Source organism: Gymnogyps californianus, chromosome 2, assembly GCF_018139145.2.
Source record: "Gymnogyps californianus isolate 813 chromosome 2, ASM1813914v2, whole genome shotgun sequence".
Classification (NCBI taxonomy): Eukaryota; Metazoa; Chordata; class Aves; order Accipitriformes; family Cathartidae; genus Gymnogyps; species Gymnogyps californianus.
This window is the reverse complement of record NC_059472.1, coordinates 880,972-895,205: the sequence shown is the minus strand read 5'-3', so window position 1 is coordinate 895,205 and position 14,234 is coordinate 880,972. Positions and strand designations below refer to the sequence as shown.

Sequence of the window (14,234 nt, the reverse complement as noted above, 5' to 3'; positions counted from 1 at the left end):
AGAAGGACATGAAATTGGAGAATTGTGGCAAGGGAAACACACCCCACCTCATTACTCACCAGGCTGTGGCATGCAAGAGCTGCTTGCTGCAAAATGCTGTCATGCGCAAACACTGTCCCACCCCTCGGGCACTCGAAGACCAGCATAAAAGCCAGCCCAGAGACTCTCTCCCTCACACGCTTCTCCTGACGCCTTCTCCTCCGCGGTCAACAAGGTGAGCCTGAACCCCCTTCCCCTCCTTCTCCTCCAACGCCTGGCCTCTCGCTTCCAGCACGCTCTGCCCCCAGCCTCAGCAGCCCTGACGCCTCCCCACCGCCACGCTCCCACAGACCCACACCAGCCCTCCCCACTCCCTCGCCCTCCTCCATCACCGCCCCTCGCACCCCCACGCCCCTCCGCTTTCTCATCACCCTCTCTTCCAGGGCCCCTCCACACCACAGACATGGCCTGCTACGACCTCTGCCGCCCCTGCGGACCCACCCCGCTGGCTAACAGCTGCAACGAGCCCTGTGTCGGGCAGTGCCAGGACTCCCGCGTCGTCATCCAGCCTCCCGCCGTGGTCGTCACCCTCCCAGGACCCATCCTCACCTCCTTCCCCCAGAACACCGCCGTCGGATCCTCCGCATCGGCTGCCGTGGGCAACGTCCTCAGCTCCCAGGGAGTGCCCATCTCCTCCGGTGGCTTCGGCTACGGCTTCGGAGGCCTGGGCTGCTTCAGCGGCAGAAGAGCCTGCTACCCCTGCTAAGGGCCCTCGCCGCCACCACCCCTGACACCAAACACCCACACCCTGGAAGACATGGCATGGATTGAGGATGCACCTCCGCCCTGATGCTGGAACATGGACCTGCCATCCACGGCTCTTCCTCTCAAGGCACCAAGCAAGGAAGCACGGAAGGGGGCCAGCCCAGGCTGCCTGCAAACATGGCCCACGTACCTCCTCCTCTCCTCCCACTTCCTTCTCTCCTTCGCCCCTTCGCCTATGTCCACTGCTCTCCACTGCAACCACCTTCTCACAAGCCAAAGACCATCGCAGCACCTCCGGTGGGCTGCTCCCACTGCGGAGCAGGAAGACCTCGGTGCTCTGGCAAAATCTACTGCAAGCAAAGCACCTCGGCTGATGCACTTCACACCGGCTCCCTTCCACTTGCCGCTCCTGCCTTTTCACTCTTTTGCCTCTAGTAATAAAGTTCTCCTGCATCCCAGCCTCAGACGCCTCCTCTTCCTTTCTTCTCCCAAGCCTCTTCCAACCTCACCCGCCACAAAGCCACGCCTCAAGAGCCCATCGGCGGGGCTGCAAAAGGGGCTACAAGGCCTCTCTTAGCAAGTATGGCCCCAACAACAACAACACAGACAGGAACAGGACAGCTTCCAGCCCGTGACACAAGCCCTTCACATGCTAATGCACTTCTACCCGTGCCTCTCACTCAAGCTCCTCATCTCGGGTGGGTTAACTTTGCCTGCACGCCAGGTACCCACCAAGCCGCTCGATCACTCCCCCTTCTCAACTGGAAAGGAGAGAGAAAATATGACAAAAGCTTTATGGATCAAGATAAGGACAGGGAGATCATAGAATCATAGAATCACACAATGGTTTGGGTTGGAAGGGACCTTAAAGATCACCTAGTCCAACCCCCCTGCCACGGGCAGGGACACCTTCCACTACATCACCTTGCTCCAAGCCCCATCCAACCTGGCCTTGAACGCTGCCAGGGAGGGGGCGTCCACAGCTTCTCTGGGCAACTTCTTCCACTGTCTCACCACCCTCACAGGAAGGAATTTCTTCCTAATATCTAACCAAAATCTACCCTCTTTCAGTTTAAAACCGTTGCCCCTCCTCCTACCACTACGCTCCCTGATAAAGAGTCCCTCCCCATCTTTCCTGCAGGCCTCCTTTAAGTACTAGAAGGCCGCTATAAGGTCTCCCTGCAACCTTCTCTTCTCCAGGCTGAACAACCCACACTCTCTCAGCCTGTCCTCAGAGGGGACGTGCTCCAGCCTCCTCATTATCTTTGTGGCCCTCCTCTGGACCCAATCAAGCAGGCCCACATCTTTCGTATGCTGGCGGCCCCAGAGCTGCATGCAGTACGCCAGTCCCACGAGAGCGGAGTAGAGGGGGAGAATCGTCTCCCTCAACCTGCTGCCCATGCCTCTTTTGATGCAGCCCAGGATACGATGGGCTTTCTGCGCTGCGAGCGCACATTGCCAGCTCCTATTCGGCTTTTCATCCACCAATACCCCCAAGTCCTTCTCCTCAGGCCTGCTCTCAATCCACGCATCGCCCAGCCTCCATCCGTGTTTGGGACTGCCCCAACCCACGTGCAGGACCTTCCACTTGGCCTTGTTGAACTTCGTCACCTTTGCACAGGCCCACCTCCCTAGCCTGTCAAGGCCCCTCTCGATGCCAGCCCTTCCCTCTACACTATCAACCACACCACTCAGCTTCCTGTCATCCACAAACTTGCTGAGGCTCCACTCAATCCCACTGTCCGTGTCCCTGACAAACACGTTAAATAATACTCGTCCCAATACGGACCCCTGAGGGACACCACTCGTCCCTGATCTCCACCCGCACATCGAGCCATTCACCGCAACTCTTTGAGTTTGACCGTCCAGCCAATTCCTTATCCACCAAGCGCTCCACCCATCAAATCCACCTCTCTTCATTTTAGAGACAAGGATGTTGGGCGGGACACTATCAAATGCTTTGCACAAGTCCAGGTAGATGACGTCAGTCGCTCTTCCCTTACCCACCAATGCTGTAACCCCGTCGCAGAAGGCCACCAAATTTGTCAGGCACGATTTGCCCTTCGTGAAGCCATGTTGGCTGTCAGCAATCACCTCTCCGTCTTCCATGTGCCTTGGCATAGTTTCCAGGAGGATCTGCTCCATGACCTTGCTAGCCATAGAGGTGACACAGACCGGCCTGTACTTAACCCGGGTCATCCTTTTCACCTTTTTCAAAATGAGGGTTATCATCGGCCAACTTGCTGTGGGGGCACTCCATCACATTGGCCACGTCCTTCAGGAGGATGTTGAACACTGTTGGCCCCACGCATCTGACTCCTGGGCTACACCGCTTGACACTGGCCTCCAGGTGGACTTTGGGCCACTCATCACAAGCCTCTGGGCCCAGCCCTTCAGCCACTTTGCGGTCCACCTCACTCTCCACTTACACAACAAGTACTTTGTCAGCTTCTCTAGGAGCATGCAAGGGCAGAAAGCGCCAAAGGCTTTACTAAAAGGTCGAGGTAAACAACAGCCACGGCTCTCTCCTCATCCACAAACCCAGTCACTTCAACGTAGAAGAACGGAGGTCGAGCAAGCATGATTCCCCCTCATAAATCCATGACGATGACCCCCGTCACCTTCGTGTCCTTCAGGAGGCTGGGCAATGCTTTCTGGGAGGATCTTCTCCATCACCTTCCCTGGCAACAAGGTCAGGCTCACCAGCATCTACTTTCCTGGATCTTCCTTCCTGACCTTCCTCAACATAAGAGGGCTATGAGCTCTCTTCCAGACATCAGGATCTGCTCCCAGGCACCATGACCTGGCCAAGATCATGGAGAGGGGCCTCCCAAGCACATCAGACAGCTCCCTCACCACTCATGGCTACGACCTCTCAGGCCCCACGCACTTGTGTACATTCAGACGCACAGCACTCCTTCCTACCTGCCTTCATCTTCCTCAGCAACAAGCACTGATCACCTGACATACAGCCTGCAAAACACTCACCTCGGCTCAATTCGGGCAGGCCTTGCCGTTCATCAACCCTTCAGCATACATCCACCACCACCAGGGCCTCATCTCTGCACCCAGCTGCAGCACGCTCGCCTCCAACTCCCCTCAGAAGTCTGCAAACTCTCTTTCTTCCAGTCACACACTGTGCACAGAAGTGGCCTCACCCTCGGCACTCACCCCAACTAAAGACCCCAAAACGCTCTGGCTCATCACCTTCCCTACCTGCCGCTCCCAATCCCCCTCTGCCTCTTGCCACACTCACGGGCTCTCCAGAAACTCACTTGCCCTTGCGAGGTGATCCACATCAGGCACCGCGTCATGCCCGTGCCCAGGCTGCAACCCTGCTGGCCCCACCTAAGGGGAGCGCTACGGAGGGGCCAACACAAGCCTTTGGGCAGCAGGGCAGGCCTCCCGACATCACAGGGCTTGCGGGCTCTGAACCAGGGCTGCCAGGACAACGGCCGGCACCCACAAACAGCCCTCCTCTGCCTGCTTGCACTGCCACCCCAAGGACGGCCCCAAGGGGGCACAAGCCCAAACGGGAAGCTTCCTTTCGCCCACCTACAACCTTACAAGCAAGAGGGGCACCAAGACACCAACGTAGCACACCCAACGGGAAAGGCCAGCCCTAAAGACAGGCTTAGCAGGCTGGCAGCAAGGTGGAGAGGGAGGGAATGCGATGGAAGGGGCAGCGCCTCATGCCCGGCACACCTCCAAAGCCCAGACCAGCCTTCCAGGGCTGCCAGGAAATAGGGCCCCCTCTTCACAACACACTGCAAACCACGCCACACGAGTGCCACGGGATGACCTCACTGACGACACCCCACCTCTCCTACGCTTTGGTCGCGTCTTCTGCCCGCCCTGACACGCGCCATCAACACCAAGCCTTTCGCCTCTAACACTCGCACTTAAAAGCTGCCGCCGGGGTCAGATGGACACGTCCTTGAGAGAAGGACATGAAATTGGAGAATTGTGGCAAGGGAAACACACCCCACCTCATTACTCACCAGGCTGTGGCATGCAAGAGCTGCTTGCTGCAAAATGCTGTCATGCGCAAACACTGTCCCACCCCTCGGGCACTCGAAGACCAGCATAAAAGCCAGCCCAGAGACTCTCTCCCTCACACGCTTCTCCTGACGCCTTCTCCTCCGCGGTCAACAAGGTGAGCCTGAACCCCCTTCCCCTCCTTCTCCTCCAACGCCTGGCCTCTCGCTTCCAGCACGCTCTGCCCCAGCCTCAGCAGCCCTGACGCCTCCCCACCGCCACGCTCCCCACAGACCCACACCAGCCCTCCCCACTCCCTCGCCCTCCTCCATCACCGCCCCTCGCACCCCCACGCCCCTCCGCTTTCTCATCACCCTCTCTTCCAGGGCCCCTCCACACCACAGACATGGCCTGCTACGACCTCTGCCGCCCCTGCGGACCCACCCCGCTGGCTAACAGCTGCAACGAGCCCTGTGTCGGGCAGTGCCAGGACTCCCGCGTCGTCATCCAGCCTCCCGCCGTGGTCGTCACCCTCCCAGGACCCATCCTCACCTCCTTCCCCAGAACACCGCCGTCGGATCCTCCGCATCGGCTGCCGTGGGCAACGTCCTCAGCTCCCAGGGAGTGCCCATCTCCTCCGGTGGCTTCGGCTACGGCTTCGGAGGCCTGGGCTGCTTCAGCGGCAGAAGAGCCTGCTACCCCTGCTAAGGGCCCTCGCCGCCACCACCCCTGACACCAAACACCCACACCCTGGAAGACATGGCATGGATTGAGGATGCACCTCCGCCCTGATGCTGGAACATGGACCTGCCATCCACGGCTCTTCCTCTCAAGGCACCAAGCAAGGAAGCACGGAAGGGGGCCAGCCCAGGCTGCCTGCAAACACGGCCCACGTACCTCCTCCTCTCCTCCCACTTCCTTCTCTCCTTCGCCCCTTCGCCTATGTCCACTGCTCTCCACTGCAACCACCTTCTCACAAGCCAAAGACCATCGCAGCACCTCCGGTGGGCTGCTCCCACTGCGGAGCAGGAAGACCTCGGTGCTCTGGCAAAATCTACTGCAAGCAAAGCACCTCGGCTGATGCACTTCACACCGCCTCCCTTCCACTTGCCGCTCCTGCCTTTTCACTCTTTTGCCTCTAGTAATAAAGTTCTCCTGCATCCCAGCCTCAGACGCCTCCTCTTCCTTTCTTCTCCCAAGCCTCTTCCAACCTCACCCGCCACAAAGCCACGCCTCAAGAGCCCATCGGCGGGGCTGCAAAAGGGGCTACAAGGCCTCTCTTAGCAAGTATGGCCCCAACAACAACAACACAGACAGGAACAGGACAGCTTCCAGCCCGTGACACAAGCCCTTCACATGCTAATGCACTTCTACCCGTGCCTCTCACTCAAGCTCCTCATCTCGGGTGGGTTAACTTTGCCTGCACGCCAGGTACCCACCAAGCCGCTCGATCACTCCCCCTTCTCAACTGGAAAGGAGAGAGAAAATATGACAAAAGCTTTACGGATCAAGATAAGGACAGGGAGATCATAGAATCATAGAATCACACAATGGTTTGGGTTGGAAGGGACCTTAAAGATCACCTAGTCCAACCCCCCTGCCACGGGCAGGGACACCTTCCACTACATCACCTTGCTCCAAGCCCCATCCAACCTGGCCTTGAACGCTGCCAGGGAGGGGGCGTCCACAGCTTCTCTGGGCAACTTCTTCCACTGTCTCACCACCCTCACAGGAAGGAATTTCTTCCTAATATCTAACCAAAATCTACCCTCTTTCAGTTTAAAACCGTTGCCCCTCGTCCTACCACTACGCTCCCTGATAAAGAGTCCCTCCCCATCTTTCCTGCAGGCCTCCTTTAAGTACTAGAAGGCCGCTATAAGGTCTCCCTGCAACCTTCTCTTCTCCAGGCTGAACAACCCACACTCTCTCAGCCTGTCCTCAGAGGGGACGTGCTCCAGCCTCCTCATTATCTTTGTGGCCCTCCTCTGGACCCAATCAAGCAGGCCCACATCTTTCGTATGCTGGCGGCCCCAGAGCTGCATGCAGTACGCCAGTCCCACGAGAGCGGAGTAGAGGGGGAGAATCGTCTCCCTCAACCTGCTGCCCATGCCTCTTTTGATGCAGCCCAGGATACGATGGGCTTTCTGTGCTGCGAGCGCACATTGCCAGCTCCTATTCGGCTTTTCATCCACCAATACCCCAAGTCCTTCTCCTCAGGCCTGCTCTCAATCCACGCATCGCCCAGCCTCCATCCGTGTTTGGGACTGCCCCAACCCACGTGCAGGACCTTCCACTTGGCCTTGTTGAACTTCGTCACCTTTGCACAGGCCCACCTCCCTAGCCTGTCAAGGCCCCTCTCGATGCCAGCCCTTCCCTCTACACTATCAACCACACCACTCAGCTTCCTGTCATCCACAAACTTGCTGAGGCTCCACTCAATCCCACTGTCCGTGTCCCTGACAAACACGTTAAATAATACTCGTCCCAATACGGACCCCTGAGGGACACCACTCGTCCCTGATCTCTACCCGCACATCGAGCCATTCACCGCAACTCTTTGAGTTTGACCGTCCAGCCAATTCCTTATCCACCAAGCGCTCCACCCATCAAATCCACCTCTCTTCATTTTAGAGACAAGGATGTTGGGCGGGACACTATCAAATGCTTTGCACAAGTCCAGGTAGATGACGTCAGTCGCTCTTCCCTTACCCACCAATGCTGTAACCCCGTCGCAGAAGGCCACCAAATTTGTCAGGCACGATTTGCCCTTCGTGAAGCCATGTTGGCTGTCAGCAATCACCTCTCCGTCTTCCATGTGCCTTGGCATAGTTTCCAGGAGGATCTGCTCCATGACCTTGCTAGCCATAGAGGTGACACAGACCGGCCTGTACTTAACCCGGGTCATCCTTTTCACCTTCTTCAAAATGAGGGTTATCATCGGCCAACTTGCTGTGGGGGCACTCCATCACATTGGCCACGTCCTTCAGGAGGATGTTGAACACTGTTGGCCCACGCATCTGACTCCTGGGCTACACCGCTTGACACTGGCCTCCAGGTGGACTTTGGGCCACTCATCACAAGCCTCTGGGCCCAGCCCTTCAGCCACTTTGCGGTCCACCTCACTCTCCACTTACACAACAAGTACTTTGTCAGCTTCTCTAGGAGCATGCAAGGGCAGAAAGCGCCAAAGGCTTTACTAAAAGGTCGAGGTAAACAACAGCCACGGCTCTCTCCTCATCCACAAACCCAGTCACTTCAACGTAGAAGAACGGAGGTCGAGCAAGCATGATTCCCCCTCATAAATCCATGACGATGACCCCCGTCACCTTCGTGTCCTTCAGGAGGCTGGGCAATGCTTTCTGGGAGGATCTTCTCCATCACCTTCCCTGGCAACAAGGTCAGGCTCACCAGCATCTACTTTCCTGGATCTTCCTTCCTGACCTTCCTCAACATAAGAGGGCTATGAGCTCTCTTCCAGACATCAGGATCTGCTCCCAGGCACCATGACCTGGCCAAGATCATGGAGAGGGGCCTCCCAAGCACATCAGACAGCTCCCTCACCACTCATGGCTACGACCTCTCAGGCCCCACGCACTTGCGTACATTCAGACGCACAGCACTCCTTCCTACCTGCCTTCATCTTCCTCAGCAACAAGCACTGATCACCTGACATACAGCCTGCAAAACACTCACCTCGGCTCAATTCGGGCAGGCCTTGCCGTTCATCAACCCTTCAGCATACATCCACCACCACCAGGGCCTCATCTCTGCACCCAGCTGCAGCACGCTCGCCTCCAACTCCCCTCAGAAGTCTGCAAACTCTCTTTCTTCCAGTCACACACTGTGCACAGAAGTGGCCTCACCCCTCGGCACTCACCCCAACTAAAGACCCCAAAACGCTCTGGCTCATCACCTTCCCTACCTGCCGCTCCCAATCCCCCTCTGCCTCTTGCCACACTCACGGGCTCTCCAGAAACTCACTTGCCCTTGCGAGGTGATCCACATCAGGCACCGCGTCATGCCCGTGCCCAGGCTGCAACCCTGCTGGCCCCACCTAAGGGGAGCGCTACGGAGGGGCCAACACAAGCCTTTGGGCAGCAGGGCAGGCCTCCCGACATCACAGGGCTTGCGGGCTCTGAACCAGGGCTGCCAGGACAACGGCCGGCACCCACAAACAGCCCTCCTCTGCCGCTTGCACTGCCACCCCAAGGACGGCCCCAAGGGGCACAAGCCCAAACGGGAAGCTTCCTTTCGCCCACCTACAACCTTACAAGCAAGAGGGGCACCAAGACACCAACGTAGCACACCCAACGGGAAAGGCCAGCCCTAAAGACAGGCTTAGCAGGCTGGCAGCAAGGTGGAGAGGGAGGGAATGCGATGGAAGGGCAGCGCCTCATGCCCGGCACACCTCCAAAGCCCAGACCAGCCTTCCAGGGCTGCCAGGAAATAGGGCCCCCTCTTCACAACACACTGCAAACCACGCCACACGAGTGCCACGGGATGACCTCACTGACGACACCCCACCTCTCCTACGCTTTGGTCGCGTCTTCTGCCCGCCCTGACACACGCCATCAACACCAAGCCTTTGGCCTCTAACACTCGCACTTAAAAGCTGCCGCCGGGGTCAGATGGACACGTCCTTGAGAGAAGGACATGAAATTGGAGAATTGTGGCAAGGGAAACACACCCCACCTCATTACTCACCAGGCTGTGGCATGCAAGAGCTGCTTGCTGCAAAATGCTGTCATGCGCAAACACTGTCCCACCCCTCGGGCACTCGAAGACCAGCATAAAAGCCAGCCCAGAGCCTCTCTCCCTCACACGCTTCTCCTGACGCCTTCTCCTCCGCGGTCAACAAGGTGAGCCTGAACCCCCTTCCCCTCCTTCTCCTCCAACGCCTGGCCTCTCGCTTCCAGCACGCTCTGCCCCCAGCCTCAGCAGCCCTGACGCCTCCCCACCGCCACGCTCCCCACAGACCCACACCAGCCCTCCCCACTCCCTCGCCCTCCTCCATCACCGCCCCTCGCACCCCCACGCCCCTCCGCTTTCTCATCACCCTCTCTTCCAGGGCCCCTCCACACCACAGACATGGCCTGCTACGACCTCTGCCGCCCCTGCGGACCCACCCCGCTGGCTAACAGCTGCAACGAGCCCTGTGTCGGGCAGTGCCAGGACTCCCGCGTCGTCATCCAGCCTCCCGCCGTGGTCGTCACCCTCCCAGGACCCATCCTCACCTCCTTCCCCCAGAACACCGCCGTCGGATCCTCCGCATCGGCTGCCGTGGGCAACGTCCTCAGCTCCCAGGGAGTGCCCATCTCCTCCGGTGGCTTCGGCTACGGCTTCGGAGGCCTGGGCTGCTTCAGCGGCAGAAGAGCCTGCTACCCCTGCTAAGGGCCCTCGCCGCCACCACCCCTGACACCAAACACTCACACCCTGGAAGACATGGCATGGATTGAGGATGCACCTCCGCCCTGATGCTGGAACATGGACCTGCCATCCACGGCTCTTCCTCTCAAGGCACCAAGCAAGGAAGCACGGAAGGGGGCCAGCCCAGGCTGCCTGCAAACACGGCCCACGTACCTCCTCCTCTCCTCCCACTTCCTTCTCTCCTTCGCCCCTTCGCCTATGTCCACTGCTCTCCACTGCAACCACCTTCTCACAAGCCAAAGACCATCGCAGCACCTCCGGTGGGCTGCTCCCACTGCGGAGCAGGAAGACCTCGGTGCTCTGGCAAAATCTACTGCAAGCAAAGCACCTCGGCTGATGCACTTCACACCGCCTCCCTTCCACTTGCCGCTCCTGCCTTTTCACTCTTTTGCCTCTCAATAAAGTTCCCCTGCATCCCAGCCTCAGACGCCTCCTCTTCCTTTCTTCTCCCAAGCCTCTTCCAACCTCACCCGCCACAAAGCCACGCCTCAAGAGCCCATCGGCGGGGCTGCAAAAGGGGCTACAAGGCCTCTCTTAGCAAGTATGGCCCCAACAACAACAACACAGACAGGAACAGGACAGCTTCCAGCCCGTGACACAAGCCCTTCACATGCTAATGCACTTCTACCCGTGCCTCTCACTCAAGCTCCTCATCTCGGGTGGGTTAACTTTGCCTGCACGCCAGGTACCCACCAAGCCGCTCGATCACTCCCCCTTCTCAACTGGAAAGGAGAGAGAAAATATGACAAAAGCTTTACGGATCAAGATAAGGACAGGGAGATCATAGAATCATAGAATCACACAATGGTTTGGGTTGGAAGGGACCTTAAAGATCACCTAGTCCAACCCCCCTGCCACGGGCAGGGACACCTTCCACTACATCACCTTGCTCCAAGCCCCATCCAACCTGGCCTTGAACACTGCCAGGGAGGGGGCGTCCACAGCTTCTCTGGGCAACTTCTTCCACTGTCTCACCACCCTCACAGGAAGGAATTTCTTCCTAATATCTAACCAAAATCTACCCTCTTTCAGTTTAAAACCGTTGCCCCTCCTCCTACCACTACGCTCCCTGATAAAGAGTCCCTCCCCATCTTTCCTGCAGGCCTCCTTTAAGTACTAGAAGGCCGCTATAAGGTCTCCCTGCAACCTTCTCTTCTCCAGGCTGAACAACCCACACTCTCTCAGCCTGTCCTCAGAGGGGACGTGCTCCAGCCTCCTCATTATCTTTGTGGCCCTCCTCTGGACCCAATCAAGCAGGCCCACATCTTTCGTATGCTGGCGGCCCCAGAGCTGCATGCAGTACGCCAGTCCCACGAGAGCGGAGTAGAGGGGGAGAATCGTCTCCCTCAACCTGCTGCCCATGCCTCTTTTGATGCAGCCCAGGATACGATGGGCTTTCTGCGCTGCGAGCGCACATTGCCAGCTCCTATTCGGCTTTTCATCCACCAATACCCCCAAGTCCTTCTCCTCAGGCCTGCTCTCAATCCACGCATCGCCCAGCCTCCATCCGTGTTTGGGACTGCCCCAACCCACGTGCAGGACCTTCCACTTGGCCTTGTTGAACTTCGTCACCTTTGCACAGGCCCACCTCCCTAGCCTGTCAAGGCCCCTCTCGATGCCAGCCCTTCCCTCTACACTATCAACCACACCACTCAGCTTCCTGTCATCCACAAACTTGCTGAGGCTCCACTCAATCCCACTGTCCGTGTCCCTGACAAACACGTTAAATAATACTCGTCCCAATACGGACCCCTGAGGGACACCACTCGTCCCTCATCTCCACCCGCACATCGAGCCATTCACCGCAACTCTTTGAGTTTGACCGTCCAGCCAATTCCTTATCCACCAAGCGCTCCACCCATCAAATCCACCTCTCTTCATTTTAGAGACAAGGATGTTGGGCGGGACACTATCAAATGCTTTGCACAAGTCCAGGTAGATGACGTCAGTCGCTCTTCCCTTACCCACCAATGCTGTAACCCCGTCGCAGAAGGCCACCAAATTTGTCAGGCACGATTTGCCCTTCGTGAAGCCATGTTGGCTGTCAGCAATCACCTCTCCGTCTTCCATGTGCCTTGGCATAGTTTCCAGGAGGATCTGCTCCATGACCTTGCTAGCCATAGAGGTGACACAGACCGGCCTGTACTTAACCCGGGTCATCCTTTTCACCTTTTTCAAAATGAGGGTTATCATCGGCCAACTTGCTGTGGGGGCACTCCATCACATTGGCCACGTCCTTCAGGAGGATGTTGAACACTGTTGGCCCCACGCATCTGACTCCTGGGCTACACCGCTTGACACTGGCCTCCAGGTGGACTTTGGGCCACTCATCACAAGCCTCTGGGCCCAGCCCTTCAGCCACTTTGCGGTCCACCTCACTCTCCACTTACACAACAAGTACTTTGTCAGCTTCTCTAGGAGCATGCAAGGGCAGAAAGCGCCAAAGGCTTTACTAAAAGGTCGAGGTAAACAACAGCCACGGCTCTCTCCTCATCCACAAACCCAGTCACTTCAACGTAGAAGAACGGAGGTCGAGCAAGCATGATTCCCCCTCATAAATCCATGACGATGACCCCCGTCACCTTCGTGTCCTTCAGGAGGCTGGGCAATGCTTTCTGGGAGGATCTTCTCCATCACCTTCCCTGGCAACAAGGTCAGGCTCACCAGCATCTACTTTCCTGGATCTTCCTTCCTGACCTTCCTCAACATAAGAGGGCTATGAGCTCTCTTCCAGACATCAGGATCTGCTCCCAGGCACCATGACCTGGCCAAGATCATGGAGAGGGGCCTCCCAAGCACATCAGACAGCTCCCTCACCACTCATGGCTACGACCTCTCAGGCCCCACGCACTTGTGTACATTCAGACGCACAGCACTCCTTCCTACCTGCCTTCATCTTCCTCAGCAACAAGCACTGATCACCTGACATACAGCCTGCAAAACACTCACCTCGGCTCAATTCGGGCAGGCCTTGCCGTTCATCAACCCTTCAGCATACATCCACCACCACCAGGGCCTCATCTCTGCACCCAGCTGCAGCACGCTCGCCTCCAACTCCCCTCAGAAGTCTGCAAACTCTCTTTCTTCCAGTCACACACTGTGCACAGAAGTGGCCTCACCCCTCGGCACTCACCCCAACTAAAGACCCCAAAACGCTCTGGCTCATCACCTTCCCTACCTGCCGCTCCCAATCCCCCTCTGCCTCTTGCCACACTCACGGGCTCTCCAGAAACTCACTTGCCCTTGCGAGGTGATCCACATCAGGCACCGCGTCATGCCCGTGCCCAGGCTGCAACCCTGCTGGCCCCACCTAAGGGGAGCGCTACGGAGGGGCCAACACAAGCCTTTGGGCAGCAGGGCAGGCCTCCCGACATCACAGGGCTTGCGGGCTCTGAACCAGGGCTGCCAGGACAACGGCCGGCACCCACAAACAGCCCTCCTCTGCCCGCTTGCACTGCCACCCCCAAGGACGGCCCCAAGGGGGCACAAGCCCAAACGGGAAGCTTCCTTTCGCCCACCTACAACCTTACAAGCAAGAGGGGCACCAAGACACCAACGTAGCACACCCAACGGGAAAGGCCAGCCCTAAAGACAGGCTTAGCAGGCTGGCAGCAAGGTGGAGAGGGAGGGAATGCGATGGAAGGGGCAGCGCCTCATGCCCGGCACACCTCCAAAGCCCAGACCAGCCTTCCAGGGCTGCCAGGAAATAGGGCCCCCTCTTCACAACACACTGCAAACCACGCCACACGAGTGCCACGGGATGACCTCACTGACGACACCCCACCTCTCCTACGCTTTGGTCGCGTCTTCTGCCCGCCCTGACACACGCCATCAACACCAAGCCTTTCGCCTCTAACACTCGCACTTAAAAGCTGCCGCCGGGGTCAGATGGACACGTCCTTGAGAGAAGGACATGAAATTGGAGAATTGTGGCAAGGGAAACACACCCCACCTCATTACTCACCAGGCTGTGGCATGCAAGAGCTGCTTGCTGCAAAATGCTGTCATGCGCAAACACTGTCCCACCCCTCGGGCACTCGAAGACCAGCATAAAAGCCAGCCCAGAGCCTCTCTCCCTCACACGC

The 14,234-nt window shown here is 57.9% G+C and overlaps 2 protein-coding genes and 1 pseudogene across 2 annotated transcripts; all 3 read left to right on the top strand.

The window, feature by feature from the left end:
- The first annotated feature begins 180 nt into the window (after positions 1–180).
- LOC127013613 (feather keratin 1-like) lies at positions 181–745 on the top strand. Its single transcript, XM_050892560.1, has 2 exons — positions 181–214; positions 423–745. The coding sequence occupies exon 2, from the start codon at positions 443–445 to the stop codon at positions 743–745; it is 303 nt and encodes a 100-aa protein (XP_050748517.1). The 5' UTR covers positions 181–214; positions 423–442.
- Positions 746–4,866: 4,121 nt separating this feature from the next.
- LOC127013614 (feather keratin 1-like) lies at positions 4,867–5,430 on the top strand (annotated as a pseudogene).
- A 4,117-nt stretch (positions 5,431–9,547) lies between these two features.
- On the top strand, positions 9,548–10,113 carry LOC127013610 (feather keratin 1-like). The gene is made up of 2 exons (XM_050892558.1): positions 9,548–9,581; positions 9,791–10,113. Exon 2 carries the CDS (start codon positions 9,811–9,813, stop codon positions 10,111–10,113), a length of 303 nt encoding a protein of 100 aa, XP_050748515.1. The 5' UTR covers positions 9,548–9,581; positions 9,791–9,810.
- Positions 10,114–14,234: the final 4,121 nt, after the last annotated feature.